The 18,576-nt window shown below is 45.4% G+C and overlaps 1 protein-coding gene across 1 annotated transcript in view; it reads left to right on the top strand.

Moving 5' to 3' along the window:
• CACNA1H (calcium voltage-gated channel subunit alpha1 H) overlaps nt 1-18,576 on the top strand; it is a 256,884-nt gene that overhangs the window by 217,255 nt on the left and 21,053 nt on the right. Inside the window, exons 22-28 of the mRNA XM_075165481.1 lie at nt 104-229; nt 945-1,034; nt 2,192-2,405; nt 10,395-10,546; nt 12,541-12,650; nt 13,784-13,917; nt 14,498-14,568. Of these exons, the coding sequence (XP_075021582.1) occupies nt 104-229; nt 945-1,034; nt 2,192-2,405; nt 10,395-10,546; nt 12,541-12,650; nt 13,784-13,917; nt 14,498-14,568 (897 nt within the window). The remainder of the gene's footprint in view (nt 1-103; nt 230-944; nt 1,035-2,191; nt 2,406-10,394; nt 10,547-12,540; nt 12,651-13,783; nt 13,918-14,497; nt 14,569-18,576) is intronic.

Here is an 18,576-nt window from a genome sequence, read left to right as displayed (position 1 = left end):
GTTTGAACAACGCTACTAGGAGAAAGAAAGATAAATCAGGGGACAGACTTTCCAAAGCTGCTTCTTTTTTGTTTTTTCTTTTTTTGTTGCTTCTCAAATACAGCTTTTTAAAGGCAAGTTCTACTACTGTGATGGTCCTGATGTAAAAAACATCACTACGAAGACTGACTGCGCTAACGCACGTTACAAATGGGTTCGGCGGAAGTACAATTTTGACAATTTGGGACAGGTAAAGTCCTCATTGCAGGGATTTTCTGTACCAGTTTTTAATGGATGAGCACTTAAAATGTATTCCTTGAGGAGGGTGTGGAACCTCCATCATAGGAAGTTTCCAAGAACGACATAGGCATTCATCTGTCAGAAGCAACCCTAACCAGGTAAAAATGGATCTGGTCACTGCTTGATCTCTTGCAGCCAGAGAGTTAGGGTTATACAATTCCTTGGTTATAGGAGAGTGTTGTCTTAAAGCCACTGCTTTTGCATGCAGTTCCTCAGGTATGGACCTCAACTGTCACTTTTAGTCTCTTGACGTCTAGCTGTTATGAAAAAAAAAAGGTGCTTTATACTGGCTGAAAAGCAAGACAGCCCATAGTAGGAGCTGGCATATATTATTGCTTTTTAAAACCGCATGACATTGGGCCAGCCTGACATATTGATTTTTAATCATGCTTTGGTGACCAGAAAGCCTGATGTTTCTGAGCAAAAGTCAGCCTATATGTGAGGGAAAAGGAGCGTTAACAACCATAGGTTGCTCACTTTTAAGCCAGATATGGAAATAGGTAAAAGCAAGGCACAATATGTTGCATATCTCCACCAACTCCATGCCAGATGATGTGTTACGAGCTGTGGATTGGTTTTGCTGAACATTGTCTGTTTTTAATTTATTTTCTGGGGACTAAAATGCAAGACCAATCTTTTCTGTTTGTTTGTTTGTTTTCTTATAGGCCCTCATGTCCTTGTTTGTCCTTTCCTCCAAAGATGGCTGGGTGAACATCATGTACGATGGTTTGGATGCCGTGGGTATTGACCAACAGGTAAATGTACTGCAGAGTCCAGATGTGTTGCTCTCAGAAGTCTCATGCCTGGGTGACTCTGGTGTTTTTGAAGTCCCAAGAAGGAGCAGAGCTATAGGACCTTCTTGAGGTCCTGACTGCCCGTTGGGCTGCCAAGGTTTTCCATTCTCCACTGAGTAGCTTTTACGGTGGCTGCGCCCCATGTAGTACAGAAACAAGCACTGATGGGGTTTTTAATTAGCATGATGTTACTTGAGGAGGGCCACACATGCCATTGCATTGCGGCTTCACGGAAGGCTTATAAGAAAGACATCAGCAAACTTTTTAGGAGGGAGTGTTGGACAGGACAAGGGGGAATGGTTTTAAACTAAAAGAGGGTAGATTTAGACTAGATATAAGGAAGACATTTTTTACAATGAGGGTGGTGAAACCCTGGCACAGGTTGCCCAGAGAGGTGTAGATGCCCCATCCCTGGGAACATTCAAGGTCAGGTTGGACGGGGCTCTGAGCAACCTGATCTGGTTGAAGATGTCCCTGCCCATGGTAGAGGGATTGGACTAGACGACCTTTAAAGGTCCCTTCCAACCCAAACTATTCTATGACTCTGTGATTCTATCAATAACAGCAAACTCGCATGAGATGGGAAACAGCCAGGAATGTTGTGTAAGAGGCATTGTTAAGTTTGTGTGTTATGTGGCATTTGCAAAGGAAAGTCAAGAGTCTTAGATGAGTAGCTAAGTAACACTTTGTACTTAATTTTCTCCTGCTTCTGAAGATCTCATAACAACTGAGAAACATTACCCATGTGCCCACATCTCAAAAAAAAATAAGCTGGAGCCTATCTTTAACTAAAATGATCTTGCAGGTGGGATGATGCACATCCACTGAGATTTATCTTAAGCTGTATGAAATAAATGCCAAAACAATTAAATCCTGTAAGCCAACTTACGGAGGCTAGGACAGGTTTTACAACAAAAGTAAAATTCTAGTCAGTGAGAAAGGGAATGAGAGGAAACTGTTTTGGGAAAAATCTCCTAACTCTTCCCAGCCCTCTCCTCCTCCCCACAAAAGTGTACTGTGCTGTCTTGTTGCTACAGAGTGCCCAATATCCTGACTTATACACATCTTGTCTATGCCGCTTCTCTTCTCTCTTGTTTTTTAATTCCCCACCTCACCAGCCCATCCAGAACCATAACCCTTGGATGCTTCTCTACTTCATCTCCTTCCTGCTCATCGTCAGCTTCTTCGTGCTCAACATGTTCGTGGGGGTGGTGGTGGAGAACTTTCACAAGTGCCGACAGCACCAGGAGGCGGAGGAGGCCCGGCGTCGGGAGGAGAAGCGGCTGAGACGCTTGGAGAAAAAGCGCAGGAGTAAGGAGATATACCTGTCTGGTCGGTAGACTGCGTTACAAACCAAAATCTTTCTGAGCCCTGCCTGCTCCCAAAGCAAGACTTTCATTTTCCTTTGGTTTTGTTTCCATGGGGTACAAGAGGCTGTTTTGCTTCGTTACCTCTTTGGCGGTACCTTAAGTCTTGGGTTGCCAACACCCTGGCATTGTCCTCTACAAGCCTGATGTAAAGCATTACCTGTTTACTTGGCTGAGGAGAAAATCCTCCTCCACGCAGAGTCCCCATCACCCTCTGCGAGGCAAAGGTCTCCCAAGCACCGAGCGGGAGCTCGTGGTGTGACGGAGAGATGCAGTCAGTAAACAGCTGCAATGCTTACTGTGTGCGTGAAGGCCAGTCCCGAGGGTAGCCCTGTGGCTTAATGTGCCGCTTGCATCTGATGATGGTGGTGGTTTGATTTATTAATTCTTTTCTTAGACAAAATAGTTGCAATGCTTTTAGCGTCCTAGCGCATGGCCCCGCATGCCTCAAACATGCTGCATGAGGGCATGAACAAACTGACAGCCCTGGGGAGAGGAATGGAGCCCCAAGATGGGGCTCTGGAAGATGTCCATTACAAGAGATGCTTGCCCCATCACAGGCTGGGGGGGCCCTTCACTGCTGAGACTCGGTTTGTCCTTGCAAAGAGTCAACATGGAAATACTGGCCAGATACAGGGCCATTAGGGTGCAACAGAAGGCCTTTACCTGAAATCTGCTTTTTAGTGGATCTAGTAGGGACAATCAAACCAGACCAGAAAAACACCTGAGCTTGTGCTCCTTTCCTGACCCAAACCTTCCCAGGGGTTCTCATGTATTAATTCTCACCTCCACTGCTCCTTGGCAGGCTCCACCAGGGACAAGCTGCCTGTAGCATCTGGTGGGTATTCCCAGGGAAACTGCCAGGAAACCAGCCACACCAACTTCCCAGCCAGTTTTAGTGAACAGGAATAGCCTGCATTAGATGCTGGCAAGCATTTTTTAGAAGTAAGTGAGGGAACTGTGATCAAAGATGAGCTTAGTCAGGGATAAGGCTTGAGTGCTTCTGGCCCTGCTTGCCACAGCAGCCCTGTGGCTCTTTGCCTAGTGCTGTGCTGCCGTGTGTAATCTCCTGTAAGGACCTAATATCTCATTGTGACAAATGGCTAGTTGTCTCCCAAACATCAAGCCATAGATATCCATTTTCAGCTGGGAAAACTGCAGTTAGATCGAATAGGCTTTTGTCTGGCTCTAAGGACATAGCAGGCAGAGGCTTTGCTAGTAGAAACCCCAGCCAATTTCCTCCATCCATCTATGCTTGAGTCAGATGGCAGGCAGCTGTATCTCTCGCAGCTCCTCTCCTGCTCTTGTGGTCCTCTTTATTAGAGCCATGGGAGACCTCAGCACTAAATGTCTGCACCATGGTCTCCACAGGGCCTTAATGACAGACTGACTTGACACCACAGTGAAGGCCAAGCCCGTTTCATTTTAGCTAGTTGTGAGTTAAGTAGCGGGGTTAAAATGAAATATAGATCAAACTAGCCAGCTGCAAATGGACGTTGAATCTCTTCAGAGATTTAGAAGAGTTCAAATGCAATTTCATTTCCCTTTTCCCATTTTGTATTTTGAGTTTGAGGTTGCATCTAGGATTAAAAGTGGAAATCCTGAAGGCAGCATTTCCAGCACAATAAGAGAAATCAGTTTCAGGGTCTCAAGAGTCCTCCTGCTTGTGCAGTATTTCTACCCCAATGTGCTGAGCCAAGAAGAGACTCAGATAAACTCAAAGTTTATATGAAAAAAAAAAAAGCTTATTTACAAAGAACATTAAGCATCCTTAGAGAAAATAGACTGGGGCACAGGTAAGGAGGGATAGCTTAACCACAGCCAGTTGCTGTTCCTGATTAGTAAGTAAATCTTATTACAAGCCTGTCTGCGGCTCGCTGCTTAGATGCCAAAAAGAGCCAGTCCCTGTCAAAGTGATGGACACTGTTATGTTGCCCCTCTTTATCCAGCTATCTCGAAGAATAAAGTCAAGGAGATATTTCAGACCGTAGACCCAGGCATTGTACAGATGTGGGTTGTAACATTTCACTGAGAACGCGCAGGGAGGAGGACAGCTTTCTGGAAGGCAATCAAGTCCGATATAGCAACTGAGAGGCTAAACGTTTGGCCATGTGCTGGGCTTCCAGGAGGTTACCTCAGATCGTCTGTCTCCGAGGTCTCCTACCTGCCTCTGTTTGGCATGGACAGCTTGGCATCCAAATTTGAGTAGTTAACAAGGTGAAATCAAATATCTGATACACAGTTTGGAAAATTATTATTTACATTTTAATGGATTTTTTTAATTTAAATGGGAGGAGTTTTCACTTCCTGGGTAATTTAGAAGATGATGGATTTGGTGAAAAAATGTGGCAGACTCAGAAAGATGTGAGATGTGGTTGGTGCCGTGCGTGGCAGAGTCTCTGTGCGGGAGTGTCTGTGTGCACATGCAGGCATGGGGAGCTGCACGGTGACGGCGGGCTGGCCAGCTTTCCACGTGCCCCAGCGCTCTGCGTCTCACCCGGGTGGAGGAGCGGGTGAGAGGCCAGTCCCCGTGGGGCCGGATGGGCACAGGAGACCAGTGATTCTGCGGAGGAGCAAGGAGCCTACGTTGGGTAGCCTAGCAGAGAGCCCTGCTTTTACTTCAGTTGCCATTTTCTAGTATTTGGCCTGAAGAGACCACAACGGGAGGAAGAATTAGGGCCATTAATAAGAGTAAAATCCAGCGTAGCTAACAGATGTACTATCTGAGCAACACCCGTCCATCTGGACTTGCCCTGTCTGCCTGGCATCTTGTCTGTGTCTTGTCTCCTGTCTGTAATGTCCTCTGTGTGTAGCAACCCTGTGTGTGTTTCTGTGGAGTGAGGTCTTTGGGCATCTGTAGGTACCTACACGTACAGAAATGCACTGTTGAGCCATAGTAGGCTTGGGCTCAGGCCTGGAAATGGGGTAAGCCTCAGCTTATCAGTGCCTGGATGGTCCCATCCGAGCAGGCCCTGGGTACAAATCCCAGGCTCTGCAGGCTGGGTCCAGGATTTGGACCCTGTGTGCAGAGCTATGAGCCTGGCAGAGGGATTGCTCCATGGAGGACCCGGCCCTGCAGCAGGACACAGCTCCTTCATCAGACCCCGTGCAGGTGGGATGGGGAATCATCACGTGTTTTGGGGTTACTTTTCCGGCCTTTTGGGAGCCTGGCAGGTAGGTTCCTCTCAGCCCACATCTCTGCTGTCAGAAACCACCTCAGTTTCTTGTTTCCCATCTGAGGGCCACTTTCATGAAGGGATTGGGACAGGGTACATGCCTTGCCAGCATGCCTTGACTCTGTCTGCTCCTGTGACGAGCATCACTCGAGGCACCGGCACCGGAGCTCATGGACCCAAGACGCCAGCAAGGCACTGCTGCCGTGACAGCAGCAGTGGTCGCAGGGCCCAGCCTTCACAACCAGGCTGCAGTAAACGCAGCTGAGGCCAGGGCCAGCACTGAAAGGAGGCACTGGGTTTGCCAGTTGACTCTGCTTACAGGAGAAAAGAGGGCAGGGGGTTGAATACACCCTAGAAATGCATTTGATGTGGTTTTAAAGGCAGAAGTGCACAGCGTACTTTTTCACAGAGGTAAAAGTCAAGGTAAAAATTCAAGATAAACTAGAATGTTTTTCTGACACAGTCACTACCTCCATCCACTATATCTACTATGTAAATAAGTGTAGTGTAATTTAATAATCCTGTAGCTCCTAACCTTTTAATGAGGTTCTCAGAAGACGCAGACCGAAACCAGCCTCCCCAGATTAAAGTTTTTGATTAAAACCACATGGATCGGCTTGATCTCCTCTGCATTCAGGATCCAGGGCCAAATCCAACCCGCCTGTATCTGCTGTGAAGCCAGCAGCCGCTGGCCCGCTGAGCAGAGCGCGATGCCAGGTCAAACGCAGGCAGTACCCTGGACTTCAAAGGCTGCAAGCAGGGTCTGGGTGACATTGTGTGTGGAAAGCAGTGCAGGCAACACTGGAAAAGCTGGAAATGCCTGACGTAGCCCAGGGGAGGCCCTAGCTGGGGAGCAGAGAGCACTTTTCAGTAGTGTCACCAAGTCACTGGTCCCTGGGAAGACCCCAAAAACGGAGAACTGAGAAAAGGCAAATGCTTCTTTCTAATTTCCACTCTGTACGAGAGGAGCGTGGCCACAGCTGTGTTTCTCTGAGTCATTTGCCAACACAGAGCTGAGCGTCTGGGCATTGTAGAAGGAAGAGGCCAGTTTTGTTTTAAGACCCAGCAGAGATGCCTTTCAGAACACTGACTGTAAGCCTTTCTCTCTAGGGGTGAGCAATCGTGGGCAGCACACAGTGGTATTCAAATTAGTCCATCCTCTCAATGCCACAACCGTCTCTGTATCCAGCAGAAACATTTGAGCTATAACTAAAATTTTGGGCACTGCATATCTGAGTGTTTAGTATTTCCGACTAGGGAATTATCAAACCATCTTGCTTATTTTTCCAGGCAGCTGCAGGTATAGAGCTACTCTGTGCCAAGCATGCATATAAACCCATTAGGGCTTTCTAATGTTTCATGCAGAGGAGAATAATGGAGGAGCTGTAGCTAGCAATTGTAATGCCAACCTAAATGCTTTTAAGCTAGGAGACAGTGCTTCATTAATTTTCATGTCAGCAGAATTACAAGCAAAGAAGTTTAAATACTCTTCAGAGAGGTGAGACTCAAGCCAACATCCAGAAGCAGGGGCGAGAAAAGACTGTGGTTTTCCTTTTGCATATGTTTGATGGTTTCTCCTTTCCCTCCTGCATTTCCACCAATTCAAACTGTCAACTGCAGGGATACTTGTCTGTGTTCGATATAAGTCTGCTAGTTGGCTGATTGGGGTCTCATCCCAGAAACCATTTCCCTGGAGAAACCAGGCACAGGTTGCGTTTTGCCCACTGTAATTAATGATGCATTAGATCTTCCCCGTTGGCTGTGCCCACACCCCCCATGGTCCACTCTTCTCCTCATACAGGTTCTCCTGCAGACCCTACGTCTCTGCTTGAGCAGGCTGCAGCTGTAGGTGTGTGCAGTAAACACTTACACCCAAACTGGGGAGAATAACATAATATATTCTCACTAAGAGCTGAAAATGTGTGTCTGAACTGAAAGGAGGCCAGAGCCACTCGCTGTGCTGTTGACTGCTGTTGACTGAATGTTACTTCAGTTCATCCTAAAGGGACTGGGGATGAACAGTGACCCAGCAGAGCTGGGCACCTTGGAGCTCTGAAACGCAGCCTCCTTCCTGCTGGGAGGGGGTCAGAGCTGCAGTGAAGCTGTGTGGCTGATCTCTCACTGCTTTCACCCTGCTGCAACCCCTCTGCCTTCATGGGATTGTCCTGACACAACACTAGCATCGCCGAGCGCAGAAGCTGGCTTGTCCTTCCTGCACACCCCGCTCACTACCGTTAGCCTCGCATGAGAAGTATCTCCTCTAATGGACATTGCATGGGTTACTGCACTGAGCATGACAGTGTTGTTGCATGTGTTTTGAAGCGTTGTCAACTTTATCCCAGATGTCCGTGTATGTGTCCCCCCAGGAGAAGTTTCTTTTTTGTCTGTTAAGCTGGCTTTAGGGACGTAGCACGTCTTAAATGAGTAAGGCATTTCCTAGAGCTCCCTCATCCCAGGTCAAGTTAAACCTATCCCAAGTTCTGTGAGCAACCAGTTGTCCAGGCATCGCCAGCGCTGAGCACTGGCAGTGTAGAGACACAGTCCATGCAATAAGCCAGACCCACCTTTACGGCTGGGTGGTTCCTCCTTACTATTTGTATATCCAGCCCATGTAAAGACAGAGCTGTGTTGCTGACAGGCAGCCTAGAAGGTTTGCTGTTCAGCAGCTTTACAGTGGAAAATGTCTTCTTGTGATTATGCTTTAGAATTATAGAAGTAGTTTATAAAACATAATAAACACCTGATTTTTTGCTGAATAGTTAATCAATGGCTGTATTTGGGCAGGTTAGAGAGTAGTTGCAGTCACCTACAGCCTGTTTTCCTTATGTGCTGCTAGCCAGTGTATTCACACACTGCCCATTGCGGCTAATGTTCTTCTGAGATCCATTAATCAACCATTAGTCATTAATAAATAGTCCCTTAATATAAAGTTTGACTATTTGGGGTATTCTCAGACCTCCCAACAAGCTGATTTTTTGCATTCCCAAGAAGACATTTCCAAAAAAAAAAAAAAAAGAAAAAGTATGTTGTAATCCTGAATACACATGAGAACACATTGTACAGACTTAAATAAATATTATACTGCCATGTTTTTATTATTATTTTTTAGACACACCGGAAGATTAGCCGAGCTCAGTAGCAAAGACAGAAAGACAGCCCTACCAGTCTGAGATGACTGGTAGGACTGAGGCACATGAAAGCAACAGAAAAATGTATACAAAAACAATTGTGTTTGCTTTCATCTTGTTTTTCCACACCCATTAGCAGAAAAAATAAGTCTAAATGGCCCCAGTCAGAAGGAAATGTTTTTCCAATGCCTCCACTCCACTTTTAACTACCAGAAAAAACAGTAGTTGAAAGAGAGCGGCAGATTCAGTTTCCCTTTATCCAATTTATTTTAGGGTTTTGGACTCTTATCTGGCATCAGTTGCATTACCAAAAAAAAAAACCACCCCACATTTCAAGGATCACTCCATCTGAAAGATATTAGCAAGGTGAGAGGAGTGGAAAATGTATTTCAGGGATCACTGAGTACTTTTGAACCTATTTGCCTCCTTATTTTTAAGGTGAAGCAACTCCTTTTTCCCAGTTCCTCATGCATTTAAATACTGAATTTGCTGAAGCATTTGCAAGAAAATCCCTTTCTATTGAGAACGGTCCTGCTCTGACTTAGTATGACCTAACATGTCTCTTCCACTTGCAAAACCTACAGTAATGCTGACTTTGACCTTAAGTACACTCTTTGAATATTTACATTTCTTAAGTTTGAAAAGAATTCGACTCCATCCGAGTGCCCACGGCCATCCTGTGGTCACAGTCTAATTTAAGAGAGACACACACAGTAAATACAACTCAGTCGCAGGGCAGTGTCCAAACACTCTCCTTGGAACAGCCCCAGGAGCTTGGTCATATGCAGAAATTTCCCCATTTCAAAGAGAAAAAAGGAGGAGTCATGACCAGAGGCAGAGATATAAAATTCATGTGGTCATAGCCTGGATGGTTTTTTTAGATGCAACCATGTCCTTGTTCTTATATTTTCAGAGGAGCTTGTGCTGACAGTCTTTGTTGAGGCAAATGCTGAGCACCCCACTCCATTGCTGTTGATGCTCTCCTGTGTGCTACTAACCCTCACGCATGTGTCCTCCTTTGCCACAGGCATTGCTGTGTTTTCTTTAGACTTTTAAAATACACCAAAAGCCACCTGTCACAGAACCTGAGCTCAGGTTATGTTCTTCTCTTACGTGGAACATGCCTGACAGCAGCAGGATTAGGAGAGGTGCATATGAGAGTCCAGACCAATGAGTCCAGACCAATGAGACCTGCCCTCAGCCCTTCCTCTCAACTGGAGTTGAAGTTTTGCTGGGTTTGAAGCTTTGCTTTTGGTTTTGGGTCTCATTTCCATCCTGCTTCTCACCCTTCCTGGTTTGTGATAAGAGTCCCATTAAGTGAAGAGGTTGTCCTCCAGCCTGAGACAGAGCAGTAAGAACAGAGCACACTTGGGAGAAAAACAGATATGGTTGTCAAAGCTGTGGAGGTCCCTTCTGCAGCACAAGAGGGTTTGGCTCAGCCTGATAACCCCATTACGGTTCTTGAAGGCCTCGCTGCTAGGAAGAAGCACTCGGCCATTTCACGTGGCTTGTTTGAATCAGTTCTCCCAAGGGTTTTGCCCTGCATCCGAGGGTGTGTAAGACATGGCCCGCAGGCCACGTTGCGATGGCTGCCAACCACGCAGCAGGGCCTGCGTTCATTGCGTTGCCTTTCTTTCTCTTTTTCTGCAGAAGCCCAACGCAGACCTTACTATGCTGACTATTCCCCAGCGCGGAAGTACATTCACACCCTCTGCACCAGCCACTATCTTGACCTCTTCATCACGTTCATCATTGGGGTCAATGTCATCACTATGTCAATGGAGCACTACAACCAGCCAAAGGTAAGAACCAATGTCTTGGCTGTGAAACACAGCACTGTGGGGTAGCAGAGGACCTGACGACCATACACTGTTCCCTTGGGATACCGTTGACCAGTGAGGTCTGCAGCCAGCCCTGCTTCCCTGGGACCATTCCCTGGTGTTTGAAGGCCTCAGCAGGCTCCAGGCTCAGCATTGCAGTCCGTCTAACTCTAGGCCAGCTCTACCCTTCAGGAGTCACTTGCCCCAGCCAAAAGCTTGATTTCCCTGCTCTTGCGTAAAAAAGCAGAGAATAAGGCTAACAGAGGGTGAGCTAAACTTATACTAGGAAAAGACCAGTCTAAATATTTCCTCTCCTGATCCCAGCCATGACTGACCCTCAGACTGTAAAACAGTCCAGAGTTTTAGAATATTCCATTAACAGATACAAACATGAAGTTAATGCATGCACAGCAACGTTTCTTTTCCTCAATGAATTTAGAATAAACCAACTCTTAAGTACAACCCTTCTTTTCTTTATGTATTATAAAATCCTTCTTTGCCAAGAAAACCTTTGGCATAAATCATATAGCCTGTCCATTTGCCGCATATATTAATCTTCCATCGCTTTATCATTCACAGAGCTCTAGGCTCAGTGTTTACTTTTCTAGTATTGCATGGTCTGCCAGGTAACCTGCAAATGCCTCCTGGAAGCTAAGCCAGAGGGGCACCAAGCCACAGGGTAACGCCTGTGTTTTTTACGCCAGCTGACTGTGTGCTGTTCTGCCCCCCTAATTCCTTTGCATAACAGCCTTTGTTTCGCATGTAAATGTTATTTATCCAGATTAGGTCTTATTTATACTTGTTTTATATTCATGTAAAACACAGTGGTGTAAATCTGAATGCAAACCATCACAAATGATACGAGAATTCAGGCTTAGGCAGTGTGCTTCAGATGAAATAGTAAATTGTCCCACATTCTTTTAAGTTGCCATTTTATTTTAGGCACTGGAACAAAAATAGGGATAGTAGTGCATTGAGGAATGCCAACATCTGAAAAACTTTCAGCTCTTGTTCCCAAAAAATTAGTGCATGGTCATCCCACATATCTGGGGTCAGCAAAGCGCAGTCATCACACAAATGTGACGAGGAGAGCTTTCCTATGGCCTGAGGCTTCGTCTGTCAACAAAGCAGACATTGCTTTGCAGACTCCTTGATTGAATTTTATTTCCAATTTTGTCTGTTTTGACGTTCATTGTTGTCATTTTTTTGTTGTAAGAGACGTATACTACATTTAACTAAATGCCCCTTTCCTCCCTCCTCTCCCCAAATCCCTACCCAATCAAAGAGCTGTTTCACTCTGCAACTATCTATTTTAAGGTCCCGGCAAGATTCTTTTGCTATTGTTGGCCTACAGTTCCAACGAAATCCATTATAAACACTCATCATCTTAAAGTATAAACACTGTGGATTCCTGACTTCCGAGAGCAGCTCTGTAGAGAGCGTGAACATTGCACCAAATATGGACATACTTTGCCCAGCTCTAGAGATGTAACATTTTTCAAGAACGCAAGATTTAATCCATCTCCAACATTATTTATTTTTCTGAGTGTTTTAAGCAAAGCCACTGTCCTAAGGATTGCTATGCTGGAATAAAGAAACGATCCGCCAAGTCTTTTATTCTACCCAAGGCTAGGCAGATCTGAAGAAATAAGCTTTATTATACGGAGAAGGGGTAAAATTTTCTCTCTGACCCAGACTGAAAAATTTGTGCACTGAAGTTGGAGGATTCACAGTTTTTGACATTTTTAGCACAACTAGTATTAGTGCTTATGAGGTTTTTGTTTGCATCAGTGTCTAATCTTTTGTTTGAGTTTTGCTGTGTGATTTAGTGCAGTTTTATAACTGAGCTCTGCAAGCTATTACGACTTTACTTCTTACAACTCTGTGCCTATGCCACCCTTGTGCCTGCCAGTGTCTCTGCAGGGGCTCTAAGAAAAGATAGCATGGGCTGGTCTAACTGGTGTCTCTCTTTTCAGTCCCTGGATGAAGCCCTGAAGTACTGCAACTATGTGTTCACCATAGTTTTTGTGTTCGAGGCAGTGCTGAAGTTGGTGGCATTTGGTTTTCGGAGGTTCTTTAAGGACAGGTGAGAGTATTTTAAACTCCTGTGCATTTGGGATAGAGCTGTATTGACCCAGTTTCAAAGCCAGATGCTGGGTAAATGTAGCGTTACTATGATTGTACTACATGCTGTGTGCAAGGAAGAGCAAAGGGCTGTCTCTCCGTGGGTGCAAACTTTATAGTGTAGGAACTAAAAATTCTAAGAACCGCTGGTACGGCTTTGCAGAAGGAATTCAGGAAATCTTAAAAAATTCTAGATACATTCTTTCCCCCAGTATCTGCCTCTCCACCAGGTCTGACCAGCTCAGCTTAGAGGTCAGAAACAACCCATTGGCATTGATCCAGTCCTCAAAAGAGTAGTTTTGGCAACCTAAGGTCACCGAGTTCCTCAGAACAAGTCTCCTTTGCAATCCAAACCAGTCCTTTGGTAGACTGTTGGCTTTGTAAAGCCTTGGCAAAGACAGAGGTAGTTGCGTTCAGCCCCACTGCCTTCAGATCCCAGCTGCAGAGACCTACAGATCTTATTCTGCCTCACATTTAGCCGGAAGCAAATGTGTATGAAAACACGTTGTGGTCTGGCGACTTGCTGGAGAGCAGGGTAAGATTGGACACTTTTCCACAAGATCAACTTGTTTGCTTCATTTATCCTGACTGAGTGGTTGGAAGCTGCTATGAGCAATATGACTTACGAGGGGAGTTGTGTAGGAAAGACACTCAGTTTCTTCACATCTTACTGTCTTTCTAGTGCTGGTGTGGAAGGCCCTCTGCAAGTGTTAGGCTATAAATCAATGAAGATACTCAAGTGGAGTAGTTCAAGAGACAGGTGACATAACATGGGAGCAGCTGTATTGCATCACATCAAAGGTCCCTCTAGCCTAGTACCTTGTCTCTGAGAGTGGCACCAAGCGGATAGCAGAGGGACGATGGGGACCGGGAAGTAGGCAGGGACACTTCCCAGGCACAGCCTACAGCAGCTTGTGGCTCAGAGGCTGTCTGTGCCAGCTGCGGTGAGTTGGTTTTGTACACATGGGCCAGATATGAGAGGAGAGGCATTTGGGATTTGCTTGCGATTGTTATTAACAGATAATTCTCCACTCTTGGGTGTCCGTACCTGTATGATTTTTGTTTTTTTTTCTCCTTCCTCTCTTTGTCTGTTAGGTGGAATCAGCTGGATTTGGCCATAGTTCTCTTATCAATTGTGGGAATCACGCTGGAAGAAATTGAGATGAATGCTGCATTGCCCATCAATCCCACAATAATACGCATCATGCGGGTGCTGAGAATAGCAAGAGGTACGGCCTGCTCCGTAGGTCTCCAGCCATCCCTCCAGACATGTCAAGAAATGGTTTGGCCATTTGTTCTTCTAGTTCTGCTGTTTCAGTTCAACTTGAGAAGAGTTAGGTGATGAGGCTGCAAAATGTCAATTCAGAGACAAGCTAGGTGGGGTTTCATGGGCGTTTCCAGTGGCATCTTAGATTGGTCTCTAATTCAAACCTGGAATCACAGACCTTTTATACTAATACCAGACAAGAGCAGGAAGCAGTGGAGAAGGGAGGATCAGAGCTTGAGATGATGCTCTTCACTGATGAAGTGTCTCCCCATTACTCTCCCATTTTCCTGCTAGGGCACGCTGGAGTTCTTCTAGCTTTTGGTCTGTTTTACTGATGTCCTTAACATTAATTGGTGTGGGAGGTAGTCAGGATGTTCAGATGTTCTGTGGGCCCTGCCAGGATGCAGTGAGCTTGCCATCTGTATGAATAGATGCAAGAGAGATGTAAACCCTCCCTACAAAATCTGAAGCTAGATTTCCTTTATGGGTTTTGCTTGAAATATTTCCCAGCGCTGCTGACCAGGATTTGATTCTCATTGTAGTGCTGAAACTGCTTAAAATGGCCACCGGGATGCGAGCTCTCCTGGACACAGTGGTACAAGCGCTTCCCCAGGTAAGCCCCCAGACTTCATCCATGCCCAGTTTGTTCCCCTTGGTGAACTGTGCCTTTCAGGCCTGGGGAAGCTCTGTGCCACCGTGTTTGATGGGCACTAGAAGCCACCTGGGGAGGATATCAGCTTTCTCTGCTGCCGCCAGTGCCTTGGTAGCAGAATTTTGCATGGCATATCCTGCTCACATAGTGTGTGTTAGATGGGAGAACCAGAACGATGGAAAAAGAGTTAACAGAGAGCCAATTGCTATAGGCAGTGCTCTTGTAAAACACTGATTTCACTGGCAGGTTCAGGAAACACAAGGATAGATAGAGAAAGCAGTTGGTGAAAGCATTGTAAGTAGACAGCTTCCAGCTCCGCAGTTTTCTTTGTGAGACAGGAGCAACCATGTTTATTGACACCTATTGACAGAGGAGCTGCAGACTTTAAAAAGCAAATAGGGGAGACATTTCTGAGTGTTAAAAGCTTGAAGTGCAGTCTCAAATCACCATATTCTCATGAGCTGCAAGAGGAACAATGATGCTGCCAGTCTTAATGATATTTGATAGGATTCTTCAAGTGTTCAGTTCCTGGCACCACTTTTTTATGCATCCATTTATTTGAAAAAAAAAAAGGAAAGAAACTTTTTGCTGACTTGCACTTCTCCCTCAAAAAGATCTAAAGCACATCAGAAGAATTCCAAGAAGTTTAGGGTTCCTTCGTTTTTAAAATCTTAAGCTATTTAAGCTGTGTTCTGCTAGTTTGTGGCTTTGATGGTCTGAGTCCTAATCTTTCAGTCTTTAGAGTCAGCTCAGCTGCCTATATATTCCAATTTCGTATATCACCAGGATCCTGTACCCCATCAGACAGTACTGGAAACATTTACTGCCACGCTTTACCCAGAAGTGAGTACCAATATGAGGTGCCAGGCCATCAAGAATGAGGCAGCCTTCTCTGAGCTGGCAATTCAGAAGCAGCACTTTTAGGATGCACAAGCATGGTCAGACAAGTCCTTAGTTTTCAACCCCTCCAAAACATCCCACAGCTGAGTCGATGGAAGGAGCTTTATGGGTGGGCCCACTCCATTCCGTGTAAAAGGCGGTGTAGTGGGCGCCGGGATGGACTGGGAGAGTCAGGCCTCCCCTCTCCCAGCCCCAGCCCCATAGGCACAGGCAGAGGGCAGCGCACCATGGTGGGCAGTCACATCTTGATCAGCTTCAGCTGTCTGCAGAGGAATCACATCTCAAAGGCAGGATGATGGCTTGGCCAAAAGCAGACACCGTGTAGGCATCTCTTCCAGAATATGACTGGCCATATGAGAATCAGTAGAGCTAGTACATGTAATTACCCAAATATACCCCTATGAGTTAGTTGCTAAGTACAAAGCAGCCCATGATCTATTCAAAATGAACTGGAAAGCAAGGGGAATTTCTTTTTCTTGGAAAGACCCATTTACTTTTCATCACTGCCATAAAGATGTTTCTAATCTGAGACATTTGCCCTTTGGTATTCAGATTTCCTTTCCAGTGAAAGATTTTGGCTGAGACTGAAGCATGCAATTTACCAACCTGACCCCTGTTTTGGCATTTCAAGAAAGCATTTGATTTGTGTCTATTTTTTTTCTTTCGAAAGCATTGTGATTACAGAGCATATTTTCTCTCTCTCCTTGTTTTCTCTCTCCCCCAAACAATAGGGTGGCTGCAGGCCAGGCTTTTTGTTTCCTTGGGGTGTTTTTGCAGTTTACATTCAAACCAAAGTCTCTTTTAAAGGGAAATCCCCAGGGATATTCCAAGCAGATCTTGTGCAGATAAAAACGCCATTTTGTCCTCCAGTGAAATTCAAAAAATGAGAAGAGAAGTTTGGGAAGACCTCTCCGACGACAATCACTCTTCATAAAGCCACAGCTTTCATTTCAAAGGCAAGGGAAGAGTTCCTACCCCAATTAGTTTAGCAGCCTAAAACCACAGCTGGAAAATCCTCATTGAATGTGTCTGCTAAGTGACAAGAAAAATGAATTTGATGTTTATTCATTAAGGTTTTGGGGGAAATTCTTTGGTGTATGTAGAATGTCCATTTATGGGCTTACCATGACAAGATATTGTCATTGCAGTACACTTTGTTTCCTTCTCTTTTGGGTGATTTTCATCAGCTTCCTATTTGTTTTGATTCAGCAGCAGATATAGCTTGAGTAACACTTAGAGAACCAACTCTCCCCAGGCTTCGGGGAATGTTAGCATTTTGATCCAAGATTGAAGCTATCACGGTACAGGCTTAATCTCCTCTTCTGGAGGAAGACTGACCTTCAGCTGCTGTTTTCAATGCAGGAAGACTTCCTACCCTACTGCATCCTCCTTGTCTGGTAACCTTGTGTCTACCAGTTTAGAGATCTTCTCCTCCACCATGTCTCTGCAAAAAATGAGATGGAGTAGAGGAGAACGAATGCGGAGAGGCAAGAGAGACAGAAAGAATGGTCAGGGAAAGATCTCAAAATGGCACCTTCTTTGCCCATCACCTCCATGCTCTTTTAGTCCCAGCAAATGTTTGGGATAATGTGAATCAGTCATCGCGTTCCTGCCATAGGCCATCTGTGCTTGTCCAGCGCTGGCTTTTTTACCCACTGCAGTCTTGAGGCAGTATCTCCTTTTCAAACTGGAATCCAAGTTTTCCAATTTCACAGCTGGTTGACCAAGAGGTTGAACTAGTAGAGGGGCCATGGTCACCTAGAAAGGCACTGCCAGCCTGAGCTCTGAAGGTGTACTCTCATGGCATACCCTTTTGGAGAACGAAATCTATCGTGGACTTTAAAGTATGAAGTGCTACAATCAGCTACACTGGTGTAAACTTGGAATAGATCCACTGCTTTAAACTGAGCAGCTAAAAAGAGCTGGGCTAGCGTGACCAGCACTGACTTCATCACTTAGACATTGCCAGTCCTAATTAAGCCAGTTCAGAGCTGCCGTCCACAGACTGAAATCCCCCCTGTGATCGCAGAGGTCTGCTCCTAGCATAACACAAGCCAACCGGCTCTGCACTGAACTTCAGCATGTCTTTAAAAGCCACCTGGTCTTGTTTTAAGGATGTAAAGTGTTAGGGATCGGCTATCCACTATTAATGAAATGCATTCTTCTAGTAGATGTTTACCCTTTCTGCTAAAAAATCTGGCGTTTTTAGTCTGGATTAGCCAAGTTTGTTTTTTCATTGGATGTGATTTTGCTTTTTTTCTCCTAGAACTTCTCCTTTTTGGAGCAATAAGAGATAAAATAATCTCTTGCAGTCTGGCAAACAGAAGAACATTGAAATCCTTTAATCTCTCAGTATGAAGCAGGTTTTCAAGACCTGTTTCAAGTGTTTTCCTCTTCTTTATGAGCTCTGGCTTCATTAAGACTATGTAATGAATTATGCCACTCTTATGCTTCAGCTGAGCATTCCCTTGCTTATACATCTGCTGGCTGCATTGGTTTCGTAAGAAATGTCTGCTCTGTAAGACTCCTATTTGATGGTAATCCTTTAGTCCTTTTCACATCCCCTGCTTTCCAAAGTACAATTCACCCTTCCTGTAGCATGGCCTGCACTTCGCTCTCGGATTTGTAACTTTGCATTTGGCTGGGTTAAAATGCTCATTGTGTAAGTGGGTCCACCGTACTGAGCAGCTCAGCTCAGTCTGCACAGCACTTCTAGTATTGATTGCCAGTAAGAAAACCTGCAGTCAATGCTAAGCTGCCAGTGCACTTCCTGATGGAGAGGACAAAGTGGAATCCAGTCCAATTGCCATCCTGGCTCTGCAGGGCCAACAATAGTAAAATGTGGAACTTTCCTATTAAGCGATCTGGGTTCTTTTTCCTTCATCTTTCTCACTTGGTCTGTGGACGGCACATTAATTAAATGCAGAACTGTACAGTATACCTCCTCTTTGTCTCCAAAGCTTGGAACTCCCCCCAGATGGACTCTGCGCCAACAAAAAAGTGAAGAACTCCTCGTTCTATCAGTGCCCTGAAGGACAGAGTCTGTAGTTTGCTCCTGTCCAGGAGTTT

This window comes from Calonectris borealis, chromosome 16 (genome assembly GCF_964195595.1).
Source record: "Calonectris borealis chromosome 16, bCalBor7.hap1.2, whole genome shotgun sequence".
In the NCBI taxonomy this organism is placed as follows: domain Eukaryota; kingdom Metazoa; phylum Chordata; class Aves; order Procellariiformes; family Procellariidae; genus Calonectris; species Calonectris borealis.
The sequence above is the reverse complement of the archived record's forward strand: the minus strand, read 5'-3'. Positions and strand labels throughout refer to the sequence as shown.